Here is a 19,330-nt window from a genome sequence, read left to right on the forward strand (position 1 = left end):
CAGAGATTATGATTTGTGTTAATTCATTTCTTTAACATTAATTTATGGCCTATCAAATAGTAAAATAATCTTTTAGGGATAAACAAAATAGATTCCTACTTATAAATATCATGAAAAGAGAACTTCCTGTATCCACAAAGCTGCATACTAATCCCATGAGACCTTTATCCCTACTTTGTTCTTCTCTTCCCTCTTGAGTTTTTTCCTCCCCAAATATATCACAGAAAAATCATAATCTATTTTTTTAAAGAAGATTTATTTTGGATTAAGTGATTTCATGATGCAACATGGTTTTAAACAAAAATAGAGATCAGTATGAAAATAAAACAAATTGTACACATTAAAATATCTTTCCCTCAAAGCATTTCAGAGTCATAAAAAAATACAACACAAAAGTCAGGGGTTCAGGTTAGGATAAGAATACAGAAAACAAACAACAAGTCTACATTTCAGAGTCCCAGGCTCCATTTAATACCACCCACGATTCATTTCTAGGATGTCAACAGTCTGTATTATTTGCTTGGGAAAAAAAATAAAGATGAAATTAAAATATAAGGTGAAATGAGAGCTGTATAATTTCAGCGTCAACAGCAAATACTTCCCATTATTATTCTCTATTAAAAGTCACATTGAATAAATATAAAGCTTAAATCAAAATAGAAACATAACTATTAATTGTGACATGGTATAATAGACACAATGGGTGGAGTTGGTGAAAAGAAATTGGAAGGCTTAAAAAAATACACGACCCGTGCTCTATGTCTTAGAAATAAATGTGTTTTTCTTTTACAGAGCCTTAATATTAAAAAGTAAGCATTATTATAAAATTAGATTAATACTTTCAGTAAGAGGCAAGAGAGATGCATGTATTTTTATTTATTTTGGAATGCCTGCATCCCTATTATAAAAACATGTAATCTTATGCACTTTCCAACATATAACAGCCTCCATTTTACTTATGATATCATATAAAGAAAAATAGGTTGTAATAACATCTTTTAGAGCATTAGGGTCCTAAAAGAACATTCATTTTGTGTGTTTCTTGGTTAGTCCTTCCAAGGTATTTCTTGAACATTATACATCCTTTTTTTATAGAAGGTGATAGTAACCAAGAGTTTACTAATGGTTCCTTACCTGCATCAGTAATAGCTGATTCAGTTTGAATCATACACTATACCTATCAACACTCCTGAGGGCTGTAATATCTTAAAAGAAAATTGGATAGAAAGATATCACCTGCCCAAGGCCACTAGATGTAAAAATCACATATTTAAACTTAATTTTCCTGTGTTCCCCAGAAACCATACAAGTAGGCCCTTCCAATTCTGCTGAACTGTTTGATCATGAAAGCCCAATAAACTACCTAACGGATTAAATCTAAGCAAATGTATTTCAGTCTTGATGAATTTCTCAAAAAACTGGAAACACTTATTAGGTCTCCATTTGCAATTCAGTAACCTAATTCTTAGGTTTTTGCTTTTTAGATGAACAGTGAACATTTAAACTACCATTAGAAACCAAGAAAAATGTCTCAAAAACGATTGTAACATCAAAGAATGTCTGCTAAAAAACAAATTAGGCAAAATAAATGTGTCAAGCAACAACACCCTCTCTCATTTTTCCCATACAAAATTCAGTAATAGTAATGATAATTCTTAAATTAGAAATAGTCCACAACATAATTTAATGCTAAATTGTTGAATCTCCTGATTGAGCTACGGTTAGCTTTAATACTTCAGGGCTAAGTTCTGTTTTGCAATACAGAAAATGTTATCTACCTACTTAAGTTATAAAATAAGGGTATTTCCCACCAGGTAGATTACCAAGCGGTGCTCTCATCAGGCAGCACGGCATTCTTGTTCTCTAAGTCAGAAACCAAAGTATATGTTCCTACACCCACCAGCAAGCCCTAAGATGCTCCTTCCATCTTGGTTTTAACTTTCCCTCTGCTACAGTCCTGTGGACTGCTCTGATACGGGTAGTGCACACACATTAAGTATATCCTTTGTGCCAGCTCCCTGGAATGCAGTTACCACTCCTGAATTTTGAAGGTTGGTCAATAATTAGCACTACATTCTTGGCAGGGGTGGGGGAGGGAGGGAGGCACCACTGCTGGGCTCCTCTTTTCTGATTTTTGTTTCTATCATCCTTCTAGTGGGCAGCAAGTTGTTGGCCTTAAGCCACAATTCAGAAAGCTTGATGTCTCTGACATTTGCTTCCATATTAGAAAAGCAAATCTATCTAGAAAACACAATCGAACTAGAAAGGTAATAGTTTTTGCAAAATTAGGATCTAACTGAAAGTGACATTCTCATTAATTTAAACTCAAATTTTAGAGAAGGTGTCTAAGATTTAGAGTGTTTTCATTCATCAATTAAATCAGAGAGAAGGTAAGAGAGCACAAACAGGCCTGAAAGTCAGATTCAGTTTGAGGATGAGGCATGTTCTTTATTTGCATTTTTTCTACACAGGGTGATAGGTATCTTGTAATGATGGTATAGCATCATTTCATCCTCAAGGGGAATTTTCCGAATTGGGTTGGATTGGAAAAAAGACTTTCAGGCTATTCGTTATCAGATGTTTGCCTTAGAAGTAGTCAAGTCATAAATACAATTTGTGCAGATAGAAAAAAAAAAGTTGGAGGAATGTGAGGAGGACAGAGAGGCAAAGAGAACCTGCAGTAGTTCCTTCATCCACATCACTGGAACCCAGCTATCAGGGTTTTCTAGATCCATCCTTGTCCAAAATTAAAAAATAAAATCAGGCTTCTAATTAAAGTGTTTTTTCATTACCTTGCTTCCAAATAATATTTGAGAAAACTAAACTTACTATACTATATAAATCCACCCAAAGCAATCAAATTTTGCAGTTTGTTTTTAATTTCTCATAACAAGTAGTAAAACGGAAACATTAAGAATATGGGGAGTTTTTCCATGAATATGCTAATTTCTTCATGGACTTTTCAGAAGGTGTCACATTTTAAGAGTGTTTGAAAAAATGAGAGTTTCGGTAGACAAAGCAGCTTGTAAACTTCACTGGAATTGGAATAGGCTGGTAGAAACATTAGTCTCCACATTTCTCGAGATGAAACCTAGAACTGTAGCTGTAAAGTACTAAAATTGATCTCACAAGCCACCTGTGAAAATCAGCCTCAACCCGGATGGGACCTGATACCTTCTACCCCACAGAGTGTGAGGAACAAGAGCGACTAAGCACTTAAAAGCGCTTAGAAACTCTAAAGCGCTGTTCAAACATATTCTACTGTTACTGCTAATCATCTGAATGCAGGTTTTTTTAGATTTCTGATTGTTAAGCAAGTACAACAAATTTTCCTTCATTTATTACAGAATTTCTACTTAATTATAAACACAATATACAGTAGAAAATTGTGACCGCACTTCTTTGACCAAGATCCACTCATTTTGTGCACAAGAAAAAAGTTTTGACCCCAGTGGTGGATGGGCTCAAGGATTGGGATTTTTTTTTTTTTTTTTTTTTTTTTGCGGTATTCGGGCCTCTCACTGTTGTGGCCTCTCCCACTGCGGAGCACAGGCTCCGGATGCGCAGGCGCAGCGGCCACGGCTCACGAGCTTAGTTGCTCCGCGGCATGTGGGATCTTCCCGGACCAGGGCACGAACCCGTGTCTCCTGCATCGGCAGGCGGATTCTCAACCACTGCGCCACCAGGGAAGCCCAAGGATTGGGATTTTTCACACTGAAAACCAAAGGTACATTGTAGTGCAGATGAAGGGAAACTACTGAACTTAATTTTGGCATTTTGGGGGTAATTTGAAAATCCTTGAGTTGGTCCTTCACAGTGCAGCTCCCCACCCCCTGCGCACTTTAAACTCTGTGTGTAAACACACTCTGGGCTTCCACACTTGACCAGTAGCATCACACTGTTACAGGCCAACAGAAAGAACATTTATATGATTTTTTTTTTAGCCACAGTACCTCCCATGTATGAACCCTTCACTGGAACTCCCAGGAGGAGCAAGCCATTCTCTCCTCATTCCTTGACTGTAGAACATACCAAATTTTATTTAAAATACTTTTTTTGAACCTTGGTGTCTATTCCACTAGACTGTGAGCTTCTTGAGGGCAGATTTTTGAATCTTGTAGCTCCATCATCAAACACAGTGGCTGGCACAGAGTGAATGCCAATAGTGGGCCTCTTCTCTCACCTAACAGAAGTTCTGCATATATATTTGATGTATCATGACTGTCTTTTATAGTATAAGATGGTATAGTATAAGCATCACTTATGAGTTTCTTAAAGAACACAAGATCAGACAGCCAAATTATCTAGGTTCATAGTCCAGAAGAAAATATTTACAGGTATTTCTATTTGTAGAGTATATTAAAGTCTAATTTATTCTGTGGAAATGTTATTTAATATTTTAAATAGTTATTATTGGACTCTTTTGTTTCACTAATGAATAATAACAGATCAGTTATCATGGTGTTCTGATGTGAGAGGTCCATCTTGGATAATTCCCAATTCTGAGAATGGTAGCAGCTAGACGATTATACTCGTATTTGGAAAGAAGCTGGATGCCTTAACAAAGAAGTATATTTGCTAAAAATAATTAAAGAGAGATATTTTATTTCAAATCTCTTTTACCTAATAATGTGTAATATGGTAACAAAGTGTCACAAACCAAAATGCAAGCTGACATGGTTTATGAAAATATTTTTGAAAGAAATGCAACCTTCTATATCAGCTGCTTAGAGAATGCCAGATCTGAAACATCTTATATACCATCAAAAATGTGTTTTTTTTTTTAAAAAAAGCATGTTATACTATTTTTCCTTATAATGAAAAAAATACAAGTAAAAATAGTTTGTAAGATTAAATATATACTTATATTCATGATAAGTACAAACTAACATTTCCAGTTCAATTTTTTTTCTCTTTCTTTCTGATACAATTATAGTACACAGATAAATCTTTCCTTCTTATTTCCAGATTTCTGTAACCTTTTCCCCAGAACGTTTCTCCACACCACAGTACTTGCCTTTAGAGCAGGAATGCAACATGAGTGGTATTCCTCCTGAGGGTCCCAATGGTAAATGTAGCTTAACCAACAGTGCAATCAGTTCTTACAAACCACCTATGAAAACCATGCATTTGACCTCCATAAAATGTAGGATTGCCAACACCTCATAATAGGAATTCCATGGTTGCTTATAAATATAGTTTTCAAAGAAGTATTTGGGCAATGCCTGTAATACCATAGGCTGGCAAACCAAATGTTTAATCCAATGATTTTATTACCCTCAATTTAACTTCACTCTGTTGAACACCTGATTAGTTATGACCATAAGTCAAGAAATAAACAAGGATGTGGAATAACCCCAAAGCAATAAAAATGAAGAACACCCTCTGATAAACTAAGCAGAAATAACTTTAGTGATGTCATGCAGTTTCTGAGATATCATAGAAAAATTGTTTCTTAATATTGATAAGAAAATTATGCATCAGTGAAAATGTAGGCTTAGAAATATAGTACTGAGAGTTTCAATTTGTGATGTCTTCACTGATGAGGAAAAATGGAATTCTTATTACTAAAGAGAGCTGATCTCTTCTTGGGTGTTGCTGATGGCTCCCTAACTGAGCTTAGTGTTTAATGATGCTGTACAAATAAAAAGCAGTGGGGGAAATACGAAATATCTGTATTAAATGCCATCCTGCAAAGTATTTGATGGATGGAAGAGAGTCTAATGCATTTTAAATAAATGCATATCATACTATCACATAGAGTGAATCTTAAAAAATTATTACTTAGATGCACAGTCCTTGTAGTGGTAGACATGGCACTGTGAAGAAAGTTTGATTTAGAAGCTATTTTCTATTATACTTGTCAAGTGATGGAGTTGCTGTTAGTCATATTGTAATGTCCCTTCAACTTTGGTACATTCAGTGCAAAATATTTTGGGGAATTTTTTTGTACCTTTATAAATATAAAAGGCCCTTTTGTTCCCTTTGAGAGTGCTTAAAAGGATACATATTAGCATGATGCCCTAGTAAGCATGGAACGTGAAAATGGAACAGATGATACGTACAGTATGATAGGTAGGTTCTTATATACATCTTAGAGAACATAAATATAATGAACTTATAAAAAATAAACAGAACTCACGGTGTACTTTTTCCTGATATGCTGTGATTAATTGCTAGTTATTTTAAAACTGTTTTCATGCATTATAAAGCATAAAATCTGTCATTAGTAATTCACTGAATAACAGTTTGTCTTCGGCCATAATTACACACATACCACTTTGCATATACATTGTCACAGACCACCTTATTGCAAATCTTTAAGGTTACCTCATATTGACTTGGTTTCATTTTCACTGTGTCCCATGAAAGCTGAAACCTATGGTGCACACCATGCAGGCACTCATAAGCAAGAAAATGAATATTCTGTTATAAGTTAGGGCTTAAATGAATGTATTTTCAGGAGATATATTTGTTTTTATTATATTATTTAACTTGCACTAATTTGGAGATTGGGCCAAGTCCTGCCAGTTTGGCTTGAATCATGTTCAAAGGTAAGTTTCAAGATTCTCCTGAGTCTCTAAAAGTTATCATGGAGCTGATCATGTACAGGTTCATCTTTGTCTTGGAACATAACAAATGGAAAAAAGTTTGGCAGTCAAGAACTGTTGATTGAAAGATTGTTGGGTGGTTCCCTGGGCATCAAGCTCACCCAAATCCTTCCAAGAGGACTCATCACCACTATCCAGTCCCCAAATGTGACAGAACACGTGTTCCTGGAAAATAACAGCACTCAGCTTTACTCTAATGGAACTGTACTCTTGAAACTTCCAATGTTCAGCCATTCTTCTAGAGGGCAGCTTCTGGAATTGCCTGTCTACACGGAGCAGGGCATTGTGCCTCCAGGTCACTCAAGTCCAAAGGTACTGGTCTCTTCAACTGCTGTCAAGAGTTTTTCATAAAGCATGGAGAAGGATGGGTACGGAGGGAGATCCAGACGGTTAAAGCAAGTGTGAGCTCTGTAAACAGAAGAAGCAGTACAGAGTTCAGAACGCTTTGAGTGAAATGATATTGTTTCTCTGTGTGTCTGCCTGCTCTTGTCTTTCATATTCAAATGGGTTTGTTGCCAATTTTCACATTCCTTTTGGAAACACTTTGAAAACGTTTCGACTTGAAAACTTCAGAATTGAATTTCTTTAAGGAAATAGGATCTTTAAAAAATATTTGCCTTACATTTTCACAGCCGTTTAAAATCCATATTACACACATATTACTATTTGTTTAGTTGTCTAAGAATTACAAAGACAAGTTTGAATTTTTGTTTCTCTTTTGATGTTAGATTTCTTTTTTCCTAAAAGACATGATTATAAACTCTTGCAAAGTAATTCATTTTCAGAGTTGGCATTTGCCTGAAAGTCTCTCAAAAAATCTACGGTTTTCCATTTTTTCATTTTGTTGGTCAGGGAAGAGCACTGACTGTCTCTGAAGACCTGCAGACACGCCTCATGGCTTAAGAGTTTTGGGAAATTCCCTGGCTGGACTTTCCTGTCGAAGTCAGTAGACCATTGTTACTTCTTTGACTCCAGTGCTATAATCTGTTTTCTCCTAATTCACAATGCAAAATAATGGCCATTTAAATCATTACGTTACATTCTTTTTAGAAATACCTCCCCTTTTGCCAAGATAGGAAAAAAATACGCTTTCCTGTTATTTGCACCTGAATCACAATAAAAAATAGACAGTCTCCAAATAGTACATCTTATCAGGAAGTAAATCTGCACTTTTGACATGAAATAGGAAGCATTTTATTTGGAATGTACAACAGTTTGTTTGTGGGAGCTAAACAACTTTGACTTTAAAAAAATGCTCCTGAATTAATATGAATTTGGGGAGCTGTGATTTTGAACAGGCTGTTTTTACAAAGTCACATGTTTAAGTTTTTATTCTTATAAATCACTTTAATACTAATGAAATATAGTTATACTCCTAGATGCAGCATAGTGTCATGGGAAGATCAGAGATCTACAGTTGGATAGACTTGGGTTTGAATTTCAGCTCTGCCAACGAGTTGTGTAATTTGCAGTGAGTTATTAAAAATCTGCCACTCAGTTTTCTCACCTATAAAATCAGAATCATATCATTTGTTTCAGAAGGATATGAGGATTAAATGAAATCACAGAAACATGCTCAATACAATGTCTGGCTCACAGTGCTTGACCAATTAATAAGATATATATTGTTAGCTACATTTCATTACCATCAAAAAGATTTACTCCAATTGCCTTCATTAAACTGCCAAAAGATAATCATGACTCGTGGAAACTATGAGATAACAAAGAGATGATAAAGCAGGTGTGTGGTCACATGGCTTATTAGAAACAGTAACTCGAAGGGGCTCTGTTATATTAGAAAAATAAAGATCTTCCTCAACTTACAAAGGGGTTACATCTTGATAAACCCCTTGTAAATTGAAAATATAAGTCAAAAATGTATTTAATACACCTACCCTACCAAATATCATAGCTTAGCCTAGACTACCTTGCACATTCTCAGAACACTTACATTAGCCTACAGTTGGGCAACATCATCTAACACAAAGTCTCTTTTATAATAAAGAGTTGCATATCTCATGTAATTTATTGACTATTGTACTGAAAGTGAAAACCAGAATGTTTGTATGGGTACAGAATGGTTGTATGTGTATAGTTTTTTTACCCTCGTGATCACGTGGCTGACTGGGAGCTGAGGCTCACTGACACTGTCCAGCATCATGAGAGAGTGTGGCTCTGAATATTGCTACCCTGGGAAAAGATCAGGATTCAAAATTGGAAATATGATTTCTACTGAAAGTGTATCACTTTCATACCACTGTAAAGTCGAGAAATTGTAAGTCAAACCCTCATAAGTCTGAGATTGTCTGTACCAGCTTTAGGACACAGAGATAGAACTGGCTCAGAGTTTACAACTCTTGTTATTACAAACTCTAGAATATATTGGGGGGAAATCACCTAATCAATCTTTGCAAGCAAACACTTTCTTTGATATAATAAACCACTTCAGAATTGCATTTAACATAATCCATATTACACCTTCCTTACACCAGAGCCTCAACTTGGGTCTCAAGAACAATGTTTTACTTTTTAAAAAACTGAACTAGCATACTGAAAGTCTTAGGAATGGTTTAAATACCTATATTGTATAAAACATTGGTGTAAGAATATTAACTGAAGACTTAAATCTGTTATAGGGAAAGGGGAGGAAGAAGAGAAGTATGTTTTGAATGTAATTATCATCCAGACTTTGTGTGTCAGATGACATGTAACATTCATTATCCCATTAGACTAAAGATGGTACTTCTTTTAGATGAAATTTAAACATTTTCATTTCTTTGGTTACCAACAAGGCTGAGAATCTCTCCCCAAGTCAGCCTGTTTGCAACATTCCCTTTTGTGATCTACATGTTCATCCCCTTTGCCCATTTATGTTTTCTTTAAAAATTGTTTTTATTGTGATAAGATACTCATCACATAGAATGTATCATCTTCACCATCATCAAGTACACAGCTCTGTGGCATTAAGTACATTCACGGTGTTCTGCAACCATCACCACCATCCATCTCTAGAACTTTTTCCTCTTTCCAAACTGAAACTTTGTACCCACTGGACACTAACTCCTATTCTCTCCCGCCCTTGAAACCACCATTCTTTTTCCCATCTCTATGAATTTGACTACTCTAAGAACCTCATGTGAGTGGCATCATACAGTATTCGTCCTTTGTGACTGGCTTATTTCACGTAGCATTTTCCAGGCCCACTTTGTAGCATGGGTCAGAATTTCCCTTCTTTTTAAAGCTGAATAATATTCTATTGTTTGTATATACTACATTTTGTTAATCCATTCATCCATTGATGGACACTTGGGTTGTTTCCATCTTTTGACTATTGTAAAAAAGTGCTGTTATGAACATGGGTTCCAATTTTCCTACATCCTCACTGACACTTGTTATTTTTTGTTTTGTTTTTTTTTTTGATAATAGCCATCCTAATGAGTGTGAAGTCAACTTATTATTTAAAACTTCAGGATTTCTTATTGATTTGTAAGAAATACTACAAAATAAAGAGATTAATTCTTGTTTATCTCTAGCTAATCTCTTCTAGCCTGTTCACCTTTTTATTTAGTTATTCATTTTATTTATAGAGCAATATTAATCTGGTTACTTGTTACCCATTTTTGATACATTGTCTTTCTTCAGCATGTTGCTGTGATAAGAAATGTTGAAAAGATGATCTCTAACGTTTACACCTAATAGAAGGTTTTCACTGTCTATTTTTTTCTTTTGGTAGTGCTGGTATATGAAAGAGTGTGACAGATCAACTTTGGGGACAACTCTTAAAAGAGTAACTCATTTTATACAGTTGTAGTCTTTTAAAAACAAATAAATTTATTTATTTGTTTTTGGCTGTTGGGTCTTTGTTGCTGCACACAGGCTTTCTCTAGTTGTGGTGAGTGGGGGCCACACTTTGTCACGGTGCGCGGGTTTCTCATTGCGGTGGCTTCTCTTGTTGTGGAGCACAGGCTCCAGACATGTGGGCTCTAGGCGCGCGGGCTTCAGTAGTTGTGGCTTATGGGCTGTAGAGCACAGGCTCAGTAGTTGTGGTGCATGGGCTTAGTTGCTCCGCGGCATGTGGGATCCTCCCGGACCAGGGCTTGAACTCATGTTCCCCTCATTGGCAGGTGGATTCTCAACCACTGTGCCACAAAGGAAGCCCCTACAGTTGTAATCTTGAATAGATATGTGTGAATTCATTTTTGTGAACTGAATCATACTGGGTAAACTAGGAAATAAAATAATTCAAGCAAACCCTTTATCTAGGTAAGCAATAATCCATAATTAATGCTTTATTTGCTTAAGACAGGACAGGACTGTAGGTGTAGTATATCTATCACATGGTAGTTAAGCCTGTTCCTTCCCTCTTGATAACCAAATACCTTCTCTTAACTGAAGGTTAATTTTACCTAGTCAAGAATTAACTAAAGGCCACATACATGAGAATGAGAATTCATAAATAGTAATGTTTGAATCCCCCAATTAACTTCTTACACATACTTGAACTGAATGATGGATTTTAATTCACTGTGGTCTTATGGTAGGCAGAGTTCTAAGATGATCTGCCATGACCTATATACCTTTGTATAATCCCCATCATTTGAGTGTGACTGGGGACCTGTAATTTGTAACCAATGGAATATGGCAAAGGTGAAGGTATGTTGCAGATGTAATTAAAGTCTCTAATCAGTTGATTTTAAGTTAATCAAAAGGATGATGATCCTGAATGGACCTGACCTAATTAGGTGAGACTTTTAAAAGAGCATCTAGAGATCAGAGACTCTCAATGTTTTAAGATTTGAAGAAGTAGGCTGCCATGAATTCTATAGCTGCAGGCAATGAATTCTACCAACAACCTAAGGGAGTTTGGACGCAGGTCCTTCCCTAGTTGAGCCTCCAGATAAGAATGCAGTCCACCTGACATCTTGATTTCAGCCTTATGAGATGCTGAGCAGGAGCCCTGGCTAAGTTGTGCCTGGACTCCTGATTCACAGAAACAGTGACATAGTAATTGTGCGTTGTTTTAAGATGCTAGATTTGTGGTAATTTGTTATGCAGCACTGAAAAATCACTACAGGTCTCAATGTAGTACAACAGTCTAAGAAAAGGTAGTAAGTGTGATATAGTAGCATCATTCCTATCAAGGGCAGGCAGTGGGGCCAAGTTGGGAGTCAACAGCAGTCCTTTCATTCTCCCAGGTTTCTGAGTAAAGAAAGAGGAACTCTGCATGTCTCTGCTGTTCAGTAACTCACTCATGAAATCCATAAGCCTGGGTACTCTTTCTTCAATAGTTTCAGTTCTCAACACAAAAAGAAGGGCTGGACAGATTTTTGATCCTCTTCAGTCATAAGACATAATCGCCATCACTGATCCATAACCTAAGGCTATCACTGCTTCCTAAATTACCTCTGGTTGCATAATAGACGGTTACCATAACAGAACTTTCCTTCTGAATAAACTGAACAGCTCCCCTGGAAAATGTATCATGAAGATGGAGAAAGTATGTATTGTTGAAGAGGAAACTGTGCAGAAAGATTAAATGGTTTTCCCAAGGTCAAATCAGGAATAGGACTGCAACCTTGGGTTCCTAGGGGAAGTCGAACATTAAACAGAAAGCAGGGAGACTAATGCTCTTTCACTTTTGGAAGCCTGACTGTTAACTTCACCCCACCTCTGACTTTTAACTGCTAGTCCTCAGCATCCTACCAGATTACATACATTTTGACGATAGGAATTAGCAAAATAAAGCTTCAGATATTTTTTAACTGAATGACTCAATCAAAATATATGGGCACTCTACAGAAAATGGTCCAGATTGGGTTAGTCCAGAAAACTCTGAGAGATACCAGGGGATTTTTAGGTGCTCAAATCATCTAGTTCTATCTCACGCCCACCAGGAAGCAGAGATACTCAGAGATATATGGTGAAATTCATCAGAATCACCCAAGAATCTTGTTTACAATGGAGATTTTTGGGTGTACCCCCTGAGATTCTACTTTAGAAGGTTTGGGGTGGGCCCAGGGAACTGCATTTTAACTATCACCCCAAATGAGTCTGATGCAGGTAGGCTCCACTAGCAGAGAGATGTCAATTGGATTAGAAATAAGATATCTACATTGGCTATTTGTTTCCTTTTTTTGAATTTTTGAATGTTATTTTATTTATTTTTTTATACAGCAGGTTCTTATTAGTTATCCATTTTATACATACTAGTGTATATATGTCAATCCCAATCTCCCAATTCATCACACTACATTGGCTATTTGTACCAATGTTTTGTGTGCTTGCAAAAATTTCAAAACTCCTTATAAACAAGACAGCATTGCTAATAAGGAAATTGAGGAATAGTGTGGTTAAATAAATTGCCCAATATTTACCATCAACTTGCTGTATGAGCCAAGAACAGGGAAAAAAAAAAAAAGCAAAACAAAAGACAATCCTCTGAGGCTTTTCACACCCCCTCTCCCACCCCATTCCATGTCCTAAGAAAACTCTAGCAGAAAATAACAGAAGGGCCCTTGGACTATGTTGATATTGGCAGCAAAAGCACATCCAGTTATTCAGTCTCAATAAAAGAACATTTTTCAAATCTTTCAAAGCCAGCCACACTAAGGCTATAATGAGTTTACCTCATTTTCATCTATGCAGCCAGAAACACTCAAGGAGGGCAGGTCTGAACTGGTCTTTGGGAAATCATGCTGGCATCAATATAAAGAAGATTTAAAAGCCCTCCAGACATCTGGTCTGGCTTAATAGATCTCTTGGTGCTTTCTGGATTCTTTAAATGTTAACCAGAAGGTCACATGCTCAACACTCTTTTGTTTCCTATAGATAGACAAGTCAATTATCCAAATCCAAGGAGCCCAAAGAATCACAATTACATCTAAAGTTTCATCAATCAATTAACTGATTAATGTATTTCTGTGTGTGTGTATGTATTTATTATTCTCCATTTCCCCAGAAGTGATTTTTGGTAGCTCATAAGGACTCAAAATATGAGGCGCACAAGAAATTACAATCAGAATTTTAAAGAGAGAGTGAGAGGTGAAAAGCATGGCCCTCATTTTATCTAGTAGATATAGCCTGAGAAATAAAATGTATGAAAATCGAATACTTTTTAAAAAATTTTCATTATCATTTATAATGTGTTTTATCAGTACTCTCTTTCTTTTTGATTGGCAGTGGTGCCTAATCCTAATTTGTTTCCTTACTCCTATTCCCACCTATTCATAAAGCAATTAATCAATCAAAACCAAATAATTGGGCTTCCCTGGTGGCGCAGTGGTTGAGAGACCGCCTGCCGATGCAGGCGACACGGGTTCATGCCGCGGAGCGGCTGGGCCCTTGAGCCATGGCCGCTGAGCCTGCGCGTCCAGAGCCTGTGCTCCGCAACGGGAGAGGCCACAACAGTGAGAGGCCCGCGTACCGCAAAAAAAATAAAAAATAAAAAACCACACAAATACTTATATATGTATATGTAACTGATTCACTTTGTTATAAAGCAGAAACTAACACACCATTGTAAAGCAATTATACTCCAGTAAAGATGTTAAAAAAATACTTAAAAGCATTCTGGAAAATTCCTAAGGGATATTAGAGCTTATCACTTTTTAATGTCATGATTTCTTTGGAAATGTGAAAATTCCTGACCGAGTTTACCTGTCAAGTCCAAATTTTCCTCATCTGAGATAGCGCCTAGAGGCTTCCCTACAGGGGAATCAGGTGCTCCCACAGTTCTGTTGGCAGGGAAGGCTGGAGGGAGAAGCAGAGTTGGCCTGGAGCTGGGCTATGAGGTAGGCAAAGAGGGACTCTCTTTGGGCTCTCCAGGGCCCCCTAATTCAGGGCCCACTGAGTGTTCAGGTAGCATCCAAGCACTTTCACCTGCAGACCCTCTTTTATTATGTCCCCCATTGAAGACCCCATATATTGAAAGCTTGACAATCCTATACAAAGTGCCCTGATGAACAAAAATTAATTTTTCAACTTACATTTCATTTAGTCCTTCATTCATTGAACAAATACGTACTGAGGTCATACTGCATGCCAGACATTGAGCTGTCCCCTGGTAGATGAGGATGAATAGTCTGCTCTCTGCCCACAAGAAATTTGCATTCTGACAGCAAAATATGCATACAAATGGGACCCGCTAAAGGTTATGCAGTCTGTGCTCTGTACTAGGGGATCTGGCTGGGGCCAGTAGGCACTGTAATCCAACCTACCTTTGGCTCTGCTCACCAACCCATAATCCCTAGCTCAGGGCCGCACTTCTCCAGAAAACTGTAAGAAACCTTTGCCTAATCCAAAAGATTCATATGGGCTCTCAGTGGCCCTGCACACAATGAGTTACAAGTCTGCTCTGCAGAGTCAGGAAAGGCGTTATAGAGGACACTATTTGTGCCAAGCCTTGAAGGATTGATTTATAGGTGTGTAGGGTTTTTCTGGATCAGCAAGAAGGACGTTCCCAGCAGACTGCCCGGAAGTGTGAGGAAGCATTGCATCATCAGGAAACCTGAGAACTACAAGTGCTTGAGTGATAGGAGCCAAGGCTGGACATGAAGCCAGAGAGGGAGGTAGGGTCACATCAGGAAGTGAGGTGTGCTCATGCACAGACCTTTCCCATTTATTCCATGCATTAAAGGGAGCTAGTGACTGGGTGTGGAGCTTGATACGGCACAGGTGCCATTAAACACACCAGGGAATAGAGGAAATGGGCATGGTAGATGATGAATTCGGAGCTTGTAATCAACATGAGAAATATGAAGTTACCAATCACACAGAGTGATAAATTCAATTGATGTAAGTCAGTGATTGTTTTGTTAGCCTAGATAGATTTATTAACACAAATGAAGGTATAACTTTTGTTATGATTTTTAAAAATATTCATAATTTCTTTATTATCCCAATTAATACTTTCTTTGACCATGAGATTTAGGGCAGGAATTCTCACGAAGACTAGTTCACAAATATCTGGGTAACCCACGGTGGCACAGCACAACCCCTACCCTCACCAGGTGTTCAATAAATGTGAATCAATGGAAAGGAATTCTATGGCACTTACTACACCCACTACTCATGTGTCATATACCATTTGGTGGCAGTGATGTTGGTTATCTATTCATTTAAATATCTATTACTTCCTTCTCTGTGTTTTAAAGTCCACATGCACAGAGATCAATTTATGTCTCCCATAAAGTTTTGCATATAATAAATGCATAATGAGTAACTAAAGGCTTGTTGGAGGAATTAGATTTACTAACTAATTAATATCTTATTCTAAAGTCTCATTAGGTTGTCTTGGTTAAAATGCATCTGGATCTATAAATACAATGTGGAATGCTCCCACAGTGGGAATTCCTGCATAGGGGATAATTAACAGAAGAAACTCTTCAAACTATGCCTGGTAATCAGGTCACGTCTCACCTGTGGATGCCCCCTGGGAATAGATGAAAAGTACATACTTTTCAAATGTAAGAATTTAAACCCAATAGAAGAAAACCCAGTAAGGAACAGTTCCAGAATGAGAACTCTTAGAAGCCCAAACAAAATATAAATATCCTGGGTGGATGCAGCACATTTCTTGAACACCTAAAGACTGTAAAATGCCATGCCAGCTCTTAAGGCTAGGGATTAGGGCCAATAGTCAAAATAGCTGAACTTATTGAATAATGTGTCAGGCATCATTTTAAGCACTTTGTACACGTTATCTCACTTAATCTTCAAAACAACTTTGTAATGTAATTATTAGTACCAATCCCTATTGTGCAGATGAGGGCATAAAGATACAGAAGCGATGTTGGCATATCTTGTCTGGAGTGGTCCAGAGTCAGACCTGAAGTTTAAGAAGTCACTAAAAATACTGAGTACCGATTATGCACCACGACTCAGCACGAGGGGCAAAACCACATTCAGTTCAAACAAGGTCCTTGTTCTCACGGGGTTAGAGCCTAGAGGGGGAGATAGACAGTCAACAAGCAAACCAATAACTACACACAATGGCTGAACCAAAGTTAAGTCCTATAAAGGAATTAAGGTATGACAGACTGGCAGGCCTGGAGGGCGTTTCTGAGCACTGGGCTGAGTCCTTAGGGATAAGAAAACCAGCCACGTGCAGAACCAGCAGAAAAGAGTTTGGGCAGCCATTTCCAGAGTCTCGAGGCAGAGTTAAGTTTGGCACATTGCCTCAAGGAGGAGGCTGGTGGCTGTAGCTGGTGGGGGGAGAGTGTATGTGTTGAGGTTAGAAGGGTAGAGGCCAGAGCAGGCCACCCACCTGGTAGTCCTTGGCAAGGGGTATGGATTTGACTCTAAGGCACTGGAGGGGATGAGCAGGGGAAGGAGGTGATCTGGAGATTTCAGAAGCTCACTCTGGTCGTTGACCACAGAATGAACTACAGGATGTATGAACAGAAGCAGGTGTGTAGCCAGCAGGCTGCGGCAGTAGCCCCAGGGGAGAGGGGCTGGTGTAGTAGACTAGGGTGGCGGAAGGAGATGAGCCCAAACTAGTTTTTGGTCTTGAAGCCAAAGAGAAGGGGATAACCATTCCTTAACAGCTGAAATGTCTGTCACTCACAAACACACACTTTATGATTTATAGTTGTTGTGACTTGGAGGACTCTATTCTGTTGGCGGCAGCAATGCAAACTACTTTCATTCCATTCAGTAATTACAGATTTTTTCAGTAGTATTTTACATTCATTACTGGAGTCCTTTTTCAGGCAAAGTATGTTTTACGATCATCTTACCCACTTCCCACAGTAAAGACCAATCCAAAAGGTATAGCATATTGAAGGATTTTTAAGAAGGTAATATTCCTAGTCATCACTGTTGTATTTTCATTAGCATGTGCTGATCCAATGGCAGAATACAGTAAAACCTTAAAATATTTTTATAAGATAGTATAAATTAAGTGGGAAGAAAGGGAAAGGGTGGAAGAGGGCCTTGTATCAGAGATTAAATGATGGAGCAGACTGCCGTGGGACAGTCTTCTGCCAACTCCCTCTCAGCCAAGGCACTTCGGGTGACCAGCAGGTGGTGGGGAACTGGGAGACCAAGGGGAGCGTCCCGAGGCAGGCACAATACGGAAAAGCGGTGGTGTCACCGAGGGATTCTCCCAGTGTCCATTGCTTGTTCTGGAGTTTTTAAAAATTAAAGACAGTGGGCTTCCCTGGTGGCGCAGTGGTTGAGAGTCCGCCTGCCGATGCAGGGGACACGGGTTGGTGCCCTGGTCCGGGAGGATCCCGCGTGCTGCGGAGCGGCTGGGCCCGTGAGCCATGGCCGCTGGGCCTGCGCATCCGGAGCCTGTGCTCCGCAACGGGAGAGGCCACAGCAGTGAGAGGCCCGCATACCGCAAAAAAAAAAAAAAAAAAATTAAAGACAGTGACACCAACTCCTCAGTTACTTTCCAGTTTCCAAGCTGATAGCTCCAGTAGACAATGCTCTCTGTACTAGAGGAGGAAAAGCTGAATTATTGATAACATTGTAAAGCAGTATTTAATGACACGGAAAGTTATTCATGATTAGTGATATGTGATCAACAAAAAGCAGGTCATAAACAGTATAGGCGCTATGATTGTATTATGGTTTTAAATGTGTGTCGTGTGTGTGTTATGTTTGTAGAAATGAGTGGAAGCATGTTTAGAGATCATCTCAGTAGTGGACTTTATATATATATATATGTATACATGTATATTTTTATTATATACACACATATATTATTGTATTATATGTATTATATACACAAATATTAAAAATTTTTAACTTCTTGGCATTTTTTGTGAAATAAAAAGCAGAGATTTAAAAATGAAAATAATGTCTAGGAATATAGGGGTAGGGGAGTGAGAGGTACAAACTATTATGTATAAAAGAAGTTACAAGGATATATTGTACAACACTGGGAAACAGCCAATATTTTATAACAACTATAAATGGAGTATAATTTTTTAAAATTGTGAATACTATATTGTACACCTGTAACTTATATAATATTGTATATCTACTGTACTTTAATTAAAACAATTTTTAATGAAAAATGTCTCATCTTAAAAAAATAGCTGTGTCTTTTAAAATTCTATTCCATTGGAAAAGCTGTCTCCCTGAAACATTTCATAATTAACTCTTGCTTCTTATTTTTTAATTTGGGTCAGCATTTCACTTGTAATAATCTCCAGATGCAGCCATTTTCAAAAATGAATGTGTCCTCCCTTTGGCAAAACCAACACTCCCCCATCACGACTGCGGCTCTCCAACTCCTCTGTCCCATCATCCTACTTGGCAAGAACCTCTGAGATGAACACATAAAGTCTATACCACCCTTGGAGAGAGGATTTGACCTGCATTTTCCTGCTGGCATGTTAGCAGCCTGTTTTTCAGAATGTTTAAGAGCAACTGCAGTAAAGTGAATTTACAGTCTCCTAAGTCCATCAGAGCACAAGGGACAGGAAGTCTACAGAAATGCAAAATATAGAGCTAACTACCAACCATGAAGCAGAGGAAGTACAGTTATGTGTTCAGGCTAGAAGCCTCCACAGAGACACCCATCTGCCTCCATCATTATTTATCATCTGGTCTCCAGTTACTTTACTATCACAAGACAGAAATAAAAGAGCCATGGATTCAACTTGTACTGGCTTCACAGACAGCCCTATATACTTTAATACACTTCTTGGCCCACTTTGTGAGTAGTACTATTCATTGCTACCGCAGTGTGGGATGAGGAAATCTGAGAC

At 37.9% G+C, this 19,330-nt stretch overlaps 1 protein-coding gene across 5 annotated transcripts in view; it reads right to left on the bottom strand.

Moving 5' to 3' along the window:
* Positions 1-252: 252 nt before the first annotated feature.
* HECW2 (HECT, C2 and WW domain containing E3 ubiquitin protein ligase 2) overlaps positions 253-19,330 on the bottom strand; it is a 408,801-nt gene continuing 389,723 nt past the window's right edge. For all 5 annotated transcript variants that reach the window (XM_059051743.2, XM_067026482.1, XM_067026483.1 and 2 more), the window contains one exon: positions 253-7,019. In XM_059051743.2, the coding sequence (XP_058907726.1) occupies positions 6,908-7,019 (112 nt within the window). In that variant the 3' untranslated portion in view covers positions 253-6,907. The remainder of the gene's footprint in view (positions 7,020-19,330) is intronic.

The sequence above is a fragment of the Kogia breviceps genome, chromosome 2 (genome assembly GCF_026419965.1).
Source record: "Kogia breviceps isolate mKogBre1 chromosome 2, mKogBre1 haplotype 1, whole genome shotgun sequence".
In the NCBI taxonomy this organism is placed as follows: Eukaryota; Metazoa; Chordata; class Mammalia; order Artiodactyla; family Physeteridae; genus Kogia; species Kogia breviceps.